The 10,750-nt window shown below is 43.9% G+C and overlaps 1 protein-coding gene across 2 annotated transcripts; it reads left to right on the plus strand.

Annotated features, from left to right (window-relative positions):
• The first annotated feature begins 579 nt into the window (after positions 1-579).
• Positions 580-10,490, plus strand: LOC140217404 (luciferin 4-monooxygenase-like). Of its 2 annotated transcripts, none has more exons than XM_072287981.1 (3): positions 580-705; positions 6,629-6,898; positions 10,335-10,490. In XM_072287981.1, the coding sequence occupies exons 1-3, from the start codon at positions 633-635 to the stop codon at positions 10,451-10,453; spliced, it is 462 nt and encodes a 153-aa protein (XP_072144082.1). In that variant the 5' UTR covers positions 580-632; the 3' UTR covers positions 10,454-10,490. The 2 variants fall into 2 exon arrangements, with proteins under 2 accessions (XP_072144082.1, XP_072144083.1); XM_072287982.1 differs by lacking the exon at positions 580-705 and adding an exon at positions 5,731-6,249.
• The last annotated feature ends 260 nt before the right edge of the window (positions 10,491-10,750 follow it).

Consider the following 10,750-nt stretch of genomic DNA (forward strand, 5'->3'; position numbering starts at 1 on the left):
GATAAATGTTGATGTGGATCCACCGTTGTGGATTTTCTCTAAATAACACTAATTCTGATAATCAATACCTTTATAAATGATGAGGTCTCTACCATCTATTCTTTGTTTAATCGATCTTGGTACTTAATACATTAATACAAAGTTATTTAGTGTGTCCTTAACAGTGCTGTTAATTAGCCCCGCGCAGGCGATAATTTCGTGGGCTGACACCTGCACAAATTATGCTGAAAGTCTTTTTTTCTGCATGGCCTATATTTCCAAACACTTACGTCACTGGGCCGTACTTTTTACACATAGCACGCCTCAATAGAGTACAACCATTCGCTTATTGGCTTGTGCCATGCATTATCTGGTGCATACTTTCATTATGGTAATCCGCTCGTTGTGGCCTGCTTTATGATACGCAGGACAGGTTTTCAGCATATATATATATATATATATATATATATATATATATATATATATATATATATATACATATTTATATATATATATCTATATATAAATGTGTGTGTGTGCGTGTTAACTTCACTTTGCCTTCACACAATATTAATTCCCAGGTTGTGGATATGCACACGCGGCGTAAACTGGGTCCCCGACAGACCGGTGAGATCTGTTACCGCTCGCCGACTATGGTGAGGGGCTATTACAAGCGACCAAAGGAAACCGCCGAGCTCTTCGACGAAGGGGGCTGGTGTATGTCAGGTAGGCCCAACAGTTACCAATACCTGCCCACATTTCATCCCTTGTAAAGGTTTCTGGAAAATATGAGTGCCCATACAATGTGTCCCTGCTACCACTAACCGAGCACAAACATGTGCCAGATCATTATAGAAGACAACACCAAATACATCTTGTCCGCTGTTGCATGGAGCAAACCGCACTAGTTTTAATGCGAAGGCATGATCTGCCCCATTACGCGCACATCCGGCGTCGTCAGCCTGGTGACCGAGCGACGGCACCAAAAATTCCCTATGGCGTAAAGAGTGGAATCACATCAAAAATGCTCGGAATGGCATCAAATTTCCTATGAAGGTTCCTGCAAACAAATTAAATCAATGGATTTAAAAATATAATTTTCTAAATTTTTGCCTCTGTGGGAATTTCCGTCCGCGGTGAGAGACGAGCACGCTTTCCCGAAGTCATGGCGGCTGCATGGTTCTCGCTGACTGAAAGTATGGCTTGTGCGTCCTTCATTGCACACTTCACGTCGCGTTGGGACGCTTGACGCGTTTTGATTTCTCGTTATCGAGACGAGGTTAAAAAAATGGCGGTGGCTTAGCTAAGGTTAAGCCCAGGATGCGAAGCATACTAGCCTTTATTTTAACGCGACAGCGTTAAGGAGCTCGTGTCGCAGAAAAGCCGGTGTCGTCGGCGTCGGCTCAGGCGTGCGTCGCTTGCTCAGGCGCACATTTCGTTGTCGCGCCGAACGCTGCGTCGCTCGACGCTCACCGCGTCCGATGCTGGGCGCGTAGTCGTTGCGCCGTAGCCCATTGTCTTACACCCCTTGGCGGGTCGACGGGAATGCTGTCGCGTTCCACACTTGAAGGCGAAGCTTAAGCGTCCGCTTTGCAGCTGTTATGACGTCATATGGTAGCTACGCGGCCGCGCGTGACGCAGCAAGGAAGAGCGTGGTTGTGCGGCTAGTATGTTTCGCATAAAAAGCAGGCGAAAGCTTGCGCGGCTTAGGAACGCGTGGAAAAACATTTCACGAGGAGGAACTATAATACTTTCACATTCCCATGAGTAAGCAGTCTCGTGTCTCTCCCATATTTTTATGCGAAGTATATTACTAGAGCTCAACCCAGCTCCTCAGGCGCAGCGGTGTCGCCTTCAATGACCTTTGACCCCATGACATACCACGTGACACCGTGACGTCACGACAAAGTAGAAACGGGGCTCCAACTCGCGCCATCGCTCGCGGCGTCGCGGCGGTATATAAGCAGCTGCGCTTGTTTCTTGGTGGCTTTGGCTCAACTCTTGCAAGATGGGCTGGGTGGGAATCGAACCAGGGTCACCGCAGTGTGAGACGGAGACGCTACCTCTGAGCCACGAGTACGATGCTTCAAAGCGGTACAAAAGCGCCTCTAGTGAATGCGGTGTTGCCTTAGAAACTAGCTTCGTTGCCGCGCCGAACGCTGCGTTGCTCGACGCTCACCGTGTGCAATGCGGGGCGCGTAGTCCCGGCGCCGTAGCCCATTGTCTTACACCCCTTGGCGGGTCGACGGGAACGCTGTCGCGTTCCACTCTTGAAGGCGAAGCAGAGTAACGCATGAGTTGTTTCTTCGTCTAGCCGAACCAAATATAGCCAAGCAACAGCAGTTCACCAGGCTAAACAGTGGTTCAACAACTAAAATAAAGGCTAGTATGCTTCGCATCCTGGGCTTAACCTTAGCTAAGCCACAGCCATTTTTTTTTCTGCTGTGCCTGTTTGCATATTTACTCAAGCCCATGCCACAGCTAGCTTAACTACCCTTATTTGTGGGGATTGAGAAACATTCCCATACAAATAATGTCATGTTCGTCGGCTAATACCTTATTAGCACAATAAATATTATTCCTTGAACTAGGATGTACATAATTGAAAAATCGCTACAGGAGTACATAATCTTTATTAGGAATATTTTGTTAATTTCCACTGGATAAATAAATATTTAGAGTTACGAAATGCAGCGCATCAAAAATGATACTTTGGCCAATGTGGTAGCCAAAGTACTTCCAATTTAGAAACAATGTAATAGCGATGATCCGTGCAGATACACTTCAATTTTTATTTTTAGAAACTTTATTCATGTGAACACGTGATCTCAAAAAGCTTGCACGCGCAATGGCAAGGTTGAAGCCAAGTGGGCTTCCTGATTTTTATTTGTTTCCATCGCTGAAAAGACTCTTCGTAATGATGCCGGGGAAAAGCCAACAAATTCAGTCCCAGAAGGATGGGAACAATGACCGGTAATTATCCCGTATATTATCATCATAGCATAGAGGCTATTTTGAAAAAAAAGCTAGCAAAACGATGTACCAGTCAAATTGTGCGTACCGAAAAAATGTGTCTAAGAAAGTACATGTTCCTATGGGTGGGCGGCGCAACCCGGACGAAGGACGAGAGGAATAACACAACACGAGCGCTCGTGTTGTGTTCTTCCTCTCGTCCTTCGTCCGGGTTGCGCCGCCCACCCATAGGAACATGTTCAATCACCAACTCGCCCAGCTTGCCGTCTTAAGTCTAAGAAAAGCAGCGGTTGAAAACATGAGAGAATCTAAAAGATGCACGGATGAACATGTGCTGAAGTTTGTTGCGTGTCAAGTTCAAGTACCATACAGAATACGACTAAGATATGAAAACCAGTATATCGCACAAACGTCAACATCCCTAAGCACCGCACTCACGGAATATAGAAACCGTTGTGGCCAGTTAACTTATACCGGAAGCGTAACCACAAGCTATAATCGACGCGCATGGAAGTTTAATCGATTGAAAAAAATGTTGCGAATCAACCTTTCATCGGATTTCTTTAGGGCACGTCTTGCAAATGCACAAATTGAAGTGAGTGATTTTATTAGGAAACTTCACTGAGAACGGATTTTATATGCATCATCAATTTTAAAATATACGGAGTTAAAATTACGGTGAAAACGCCCTTTTCTTCCACATACACGAATATCTGCTTTTCTATGCAGTGAAACTCAAAATTTACTGACACAGCAAGACATTTCTTCGCAAACTTGGCAAACCATATCTCAAAACTGGTGCTGCCCTCTCAATTCATTCCAAGTGAATGTAACTTTCGATATAAAGAGCTACAGCTTTTTGGTTGCAATATATACGATTAAGTTAATAAGCAAACAGTGAATTCGTTAAAGTTTGTTACGTAAACATACATTCAAATTGAGTTCTAAAGTAACTAATGTCTACAGCTGAGAGTGTTCTATATAAGGAAGGAGAATTATGCTACATGCGATGGGTGATTTTAAAAATTGCATTCATGAAAAAAAAGTACCGCCCATATGCGTTACTCATACACACCTATTTGGTGATTGTAACACACAAACAGTACTTTACGGTTGAATGTTGTGCAGTTTATATTACACTATTACAGATTCTCCCAGTTTCTTGCGGAACACGAACGTTTGCTGGCGCCTGGCGTCTGTTTGCTTGTGTCTAAATGGCCAACGAGTCAAGGGCGCCGGAAAGCGGTGCAGGAAATGATGGGCGACAAATTGTAACTGTGCTTCTCAGAGCAATGGCGACTTCCCGTGTTGAAGCCAGGGAATCACCTATGAGCGATTTTTCAGTTTTTCACTGGCCCTCTCGAGAGATCGTTCCCCAATCTTGTAAGCAATGTGCTCGTACGTTGAACACAGCCTTTATTTTCTGGGGCCACATTCAGCAAGCGTCTCTGCCGATCTCTTCAAAAACACAAAGGAAGATTATCGAAGTAAATTACGAAAATCTTTGTGTAGTGAAGATAAAAACATTTTTGTGTTCATAAGTTATGTAACCGACCTCTGCTATGTCTCTAAATGAGATAGCAGTATTTGTAAATAAAATAAAAGAAACGTGTGAAATGTTGAAGAGCACGCAATAAGAGAGCCAGGCCAGCTAGTTCTACTTACTGTATTTGTGCGATGTTAGTAAAATAGGGAAGACAATAGCGACGATGTAATCGATTACTTTTCAATAAATGCTCAGATACTTTCATGACGCAGTAATAGGTAGCCGTCATCAATTAAATTTCTGAAATAAATAATTGCAATCGGAATTGGTTATCCTTTTTATGTAACGTGTACAAGCCTGTCACATACATACTGCACACTTGCATAGAAACACATGGAAACATCCACGATCGGTTAAGCTACCCATCCCCTGTAGACTTGCACCACACGACCAGCTTCAAACATTTCACACGAATACACCTTTTTCACATTTCAGAATCCTAACTTTAATGCATTATAATAGTTTCTGAATCTGCGGTCATAGCTCCACAGAGTATAGAAAAGTCTTGGTGCACCAACTACATGTTTATCTCTGGAAATGAGTTTAGGTCCTAGCGCGCAGTAAAATGCTGTGGATAAATGAAGGCAAATGCAAGTTGACGAAAAGATAACTTGCCGCCGGTGGGAGTCAAACCATCAGCTCCACATTACGCATGGGTTTCGCCACCAATTCTGCTACGGAAGTTGCTATATGTCCAACCACTAGCTCTACTTAGGTCCAATTTGTGTGTACTAGAACTACCCCTATAAGTGCTAACCAGGATCGCTTAGGGTCATTTCAACTACTTATTATTTCTGAAGTGCTTTTGTTGGCTTCATTGACTATTGGCGTTATGTGATCTAGCTTAATAAAAATATGTTCCACAGATTTCCCTCCTGCTAGCGTCCATTCATACGGAGAATCTCCAATGCGCCAGTTTTGATGCCTTTAGCTAGCATACGAGCGTTTTTGAGTCACGTGTCCCCTGTCCCAAGCTCACGTGTGACGTGACACCATCGGTCCAATATAGACGTTCTAAATGCTTTTTTTTTTACTTTTTGTGCGCAAAACAAACAGGGACCAAAAAGAAGAGCACGACAAGGATGAGCGTTTTCCCACAACTGGCTTTATTTCGAAGAACTTCCTGCCTGAATACACGCAGATCTGGGCTATCTAGTCAAGAGAGCACGGCTATAGCGCATATAACACTTGAGATAAAATGCCGTGGACCAAAACCACCTGGTCAACATAAAAAAGAAACAGCAAGACGCATGTAACAAGCACTTACGATGAAAATGCGTTAAAGATGTTTTGACAGAAGGGAATTTTCCTTATCCAGCAATGAAACAGAAGGATGGCTGATGCATTTTTCTTTTTGTTTTTCAATCCATCACATCTTAACGCATTTTCATCGTAAGTGCTTGTTACATGGGTCTTTCTGTTTTTTGTTTTTTTATGTTGACCGGGTGGCTTTTGTCCACGGCATTTTATCTCGAGTGTTATATGCTATACATGCGCTATAGGCGTGCTCTGTTAAATAGATCGCGCAGGCCAGCAGGTGTTTAAGCAGGAAGTTCTTTGAAAATAAAACCATCTGTTAGAAAACGCTTGCCCTTGTTTTGCTCCTCTGCGTTGTCCCTGTTTGTTTGCGGACAAAAAGTTTTTTTTAATGAATATGTTCCAACTAGGCCGACTCGCAGTCATGTTCTAAATCCCATGATCATGGCTTTGAATGGCGCTGGATAACGTTCCGAGGGCTAGGTCTAGCACACGTAAGTACCCTAGATAGTCGCTGGATTATTGTCGTAACCGTAGAACTGTTGGTAGTGCAGCTCAACCGTAAGGCGGAGATTGGAGGTGCGGCTTTCACAGCGGGAAAGTGATTCTTTTGTTCATTTTTATTTCTCACTTCATTATTTTCTACATATAAAATTCAACGGAGCTAATTTCTCGTATGTCTTCCTTGGCATCATTGTCTCTTGTGCATGCATACTCCTGAATTACAAAAACAAATGAGCCCCTCAGTTGGCCGTCTTGTCTTGTTCATACAAGTGGAAAGGGCTTCAGTTGCCTGCGATGACAAATTAGAGGAACCAAATAAGATCTTGTTATAATTTAGGGTGTATGGATATAATTATTACTTTGACGCAGGCGACGCAGGCTACTACGATGAAAGCGGCCGCCTGTACATCGTCGAGCGGCTGAAACAGATGATAAAGTGTCTGTGCAACCAGGTCATCCCCGCTGAGTTGGAAGAACTTCTACTGCGCAAGCACGCGGATGAGATTGCCGAGGTTTCGGTGGTCGGCCTTCCGCACTGCGATTATGGCGAGGCACCTGCGGCTGCCATTGTCCTCTCGGAAGTAGGCGGCAGGCAGGACCTGATGACTCTCGCCGACAGGATCAAGGCCACTGTTGCCAGTGAGTTATTTGTGCAGACAAACCATGCCTGCGTAGATTTGCACAGATCAATCCGCATAGTGACAAGACAGCCGCTATACCGGAACTGTTAGAACATCATACTACGAAATATATGACTATGGGGAAGGGCAATAAACAATCATGACGGACATAACAGCAAATTGATCGAATCACGTACCCCCTGCATCTTACCATCTATTCTCCATTTATTCCAGGTTTGCGCCGTAAATTCCCCCTTTGTAGAAAAACCGCGACTCTCAACGCTTCAATGACGCATCTTGATCTGCACCTTCGTGCCTCTGTTTCGATAATTTCAAGGAATGTAGCCAGTGTACTATGCCGATTGTTTCCAACATGTAGTGAGAATGAAAAAGAGAATAATAGAAGCCGGAGATATCATCCCTCCTATTGCTCATTCTTCAGCGTCATAAACAGATGCAGTTTTCCGCACTCCCGCACGTCGTATCATTTTTAAAGCAAGGTTTTATTTCCCTCTGCCCTATATTTCCCACTGCTGCTGCTGCTGCTGTCATTGCCTTGCACGCCAGGTCGGGGGGATGTTCACAACAGGTATGTGATATACGATAGGGACGTGGGAGAGGCATCTGAGAGCCCTCTTTTGCGACAACCTCGTGGACATCGCCACAATGCCCTAGGGTCATTCTGGACTTTGTCACAATGCCCTCTGGACGGCTGTAATTAAACGTTAGCCCATCGCAAGAGCGTTTCAGAAGCTGCAACGCTTACATTTTACACGCGGGCAACAACCCAGAGCGGAGATGGTACGGTAGAAAGAGAAAGCAGAGAATGCGCGAAGCGAACGCACTGACGAAACGGGTGAATAATAGCTACTCTTCGCTCGCGGCAGCTTGCATACATGGGATGATTGCGCGATAAGGGAAAGGCGGCCTCAGAAAGCATGCTTCGTTTGGTGTCTGGTAAATAAAACATACACTACTACTCCAAAAGCCGACAGTTGCAGACAAACTAAAAGTTTTGATTCAATGTATGATACGGGCCGTTTCAGTTGTTTTGGAAAAATGAATACTGCGCAAGTTTGCAGATACGGGCAGCTGACGCAGGGCGTGCAGACGCAATGCCGCTTTAGAGCACTGTAGCGCCAAGACTACAACACACAAGCGGCTGTCCAGCAAATGAACACTTAGCCACAATATGATGTGAGTTTGTGCGGCAATGACAGTGTTTTTTTTTAGCAGCCTACGAACAATAGCGCATAATTCCTCGAGCAAACACGTCTCTTCGAGAAACAGTAGTGGTACATTCAAGGTAAAATTTAACATCACGTCACGGCTGTCGTAGACCGCTGTTCTCACCGCCAAATATTGTCGATGAACGCAAGCAGCACAGAAAGCTTCATTTACATGCTTTCTCCCAGTGCTGGAATCTGCTTAAATTTTATATGTTTGGCCTCCCTTTAAATTCTTGCACAATGAGGGATGTCGATCTAAAATTTTGGGGATTTTCGTTCAGGTTCCCGCTATTTGTCTCGGTTAATGGCCAGCTCCAGAGAGAAAATTATTATGATTGCAACTGGTTCAGAACTCTCAGTCTTGGTTAACGTGTGTTCAAACTAGAGTTGTCAACTCTCCAATAGACGAGGATGGGAAAAATAGGGTAAGGTGTAAGACGGGGTAAGGCTGCTGGCAGTGATCAACCCTGTCATTGCCTGGAGCCTCAAGTTTGAGGTGCAGGTAACTTTTCAGAATCTTTGTGGTCCAACCATGTAGATATTTAAAAGAAGTAATGCGGGGCAGATCTCTAGCTAACAAGACTACCGATGCAATAGATGTATGGCGACGGGTCCCTGCCTGCAATTAACTAAATCCATGACAAAAACTAAACCATTTCTATGCTTATGACAATGCAACGGAAGAAAAACTGGAAGAATGCGCAACCGAGCTGTCATCATAAAAAAATTGTAGTATATTGACTCGTATTTAAGCGTCATAATGAAAAGGTTGGGAAATTATGCGTCCGTGCGGGTTTAGTCGGGACTCGGGAAATTTACTCAAATGCCGGAACTATGCGCAGCGAAATTCAGTATGGATGGCTACAATAGATGGAACGTGCACGATGGACACTTGCGCACGTTCAGTTGGTAGCCTAAATGCGCGATACATTTATAGAATGTCCCTTTAGTTTTTTTTTTTTTTTGTGTGTGTGGAACAGCTAGAAACCGCTTTCGTTTGCACGGACCTTACTTTTCAAAAAATCACAAAAATGGTGCTCCGTACACCGTACTGTATAGACATGCCTGAAAATGTTCACTCGTGGGTGTTGTTGCGTCATGTGGCGCCACCTATCAGCCTAAATTTAACTTCTTCGATAGATTTTGAAATCTGTACGGACAAAAAACTGTTGTCCCACGTCGTTTTGCTTTGTTGGTTAGCTGCAGACTACATAATCATGCTATAAAAGGAATTTAAAAGGGGCTCTGAATGGAACAAGGCCCCATGGCGTAATGTGAGGCATCCTCTAAACATCATTAGAATTAGTGTACAATATATACATGGTATCACTGATGCGCGCATCAGTGCGAAAGTGAAGGATACAACATCTTACCGGAAGCTATGGACGACAAGGTTGATAGGGGACACAAGTTGAGGAGGACGCTGCTCGTTCTACAGTGTTAAAGAAAATTGTGGTGAAATCATGGAGAATGATTTACAATGTAGGCGAATAGTGAGCACTGCTACAAAGCTATTCGTTTTATTAAAATTATGTGGTCGAGGCCGTTCAGTTCTTCAGTTAGGACACATAGCTAGTAGGGACATTATTTTGGCTTACGCGTGAGCCATCTTAACCAGTGTACATTGAGGGGTCTTATATAGGGGGAAGATCAAGGTATCTAAAGAGCCAATTCCGAGACCACGACTTGAACGTAGAAAACAATTATCGCACTCATCTCACGGAGCACGTGAATTCTTGCGGTTATCAGGCATTTGTTCAGGAAGCAACTTATTCATAAAAGCTGCAACGAGCGATCATGCCTCGTACTGGCAGAATTTTGCATAAATGAAGAGCCAGGGCTGCGTCAGTGGGAATTTGGTTTCTGTGCACGCTAAGGAAACACGATTCCGCGAGGCGTGCATCAAATAGCCAAACATTTCATTTTTCTCTTTTTTCGGCATTGCATATACACATTCGCGTAATGTACACATACGTGTATTATACATGAGTGTATACATGTGTGCACGCTTCGAATGAACGTTGTTGAATACACGGTTACGAATAGCGCTTGTTCCATGTCCACTTAATTTTCTATCGTGGTGTGTTTGCTTCTTGCGCTGAATGAACACCCGTTTTTTGCAGTAAGGGGTGGTTAGCACTGCGTAGAATTGCCCACTTTCATGGCAGATTTATTCATCCCCAGTGGTCTAAAAGCAATCACTTGCTTTGTTCTACTGCCTTGCAGGTAACCTTGCTGTCTACAAGCATCTGTATGGAGGTGTTTATTTCGTGAACTTTTTTCCAAAGACAGAAACAGGAAAAGTCAACAGACCAGCACTGGCCCGCTCTCTACTGAGAAGCTAGCTTCTTTTTCTATGAATAAAATTTTCTGTGTTGTAAATGTTTGCGCATGTTCCTGTACCAAAAACGCAGGTGCTCAAGTGTGCTGCATGTTCAAAATGCAAAAAAAAATTGTGTAACCTGAACTTATTAGAAACCTGGGTAAATAAATCGCTCAAGATGACTTACTTTCGCCGAAAAGTTTAGGCACGCTTTGAATTTTTGGGAGCACGTCGCACTGAGTGTTTGAATTGTTAGACGAGGCACGTCACCTTCGGCCAATGTTTGATACGTATTGCCAGTTCCTGGCCCCTTGAACAC

Source organism: Dermacentor andersoni, chromosome 4 (assembly GCF_023375885.2).
Source record: "Dermacentor andersoni chromosome 4, qqDerAnde1_hic_scaffold, whole genome shotgun sequence".
NCBI classification, from domain to species: Eukaryota; Metazoa; Arthropoda; class Arachnida; order Ixodida; family Ixodidae; genus Dermacentor; species Dermacentor andersoni.

Bases quoted from the DNA above. Each gene is read 5' to 3' on its own strand.
- LOC140217404 (XM_072287981.1), top strand. From the start codon at position 633: ATGGTGAGGGGCTATTACAAGCGACCAAAGGAAACCGCCGAGCTCTTC. The intron at 706-6,628 runs GTAGGCCCAACA...ACTTTGACGCAG, and splicing joins AGGGGGCTGGTGTATGTCAG to GCGACGCAGGCTACTACGAT. The intron at 6,899-10,334 runs GTGAGTTATTTG...ACTGCCTTGCAG, and splicing joins GATCAAGGCCACTGTTGCCA to GTAACCTTGCTGTCTACAAG.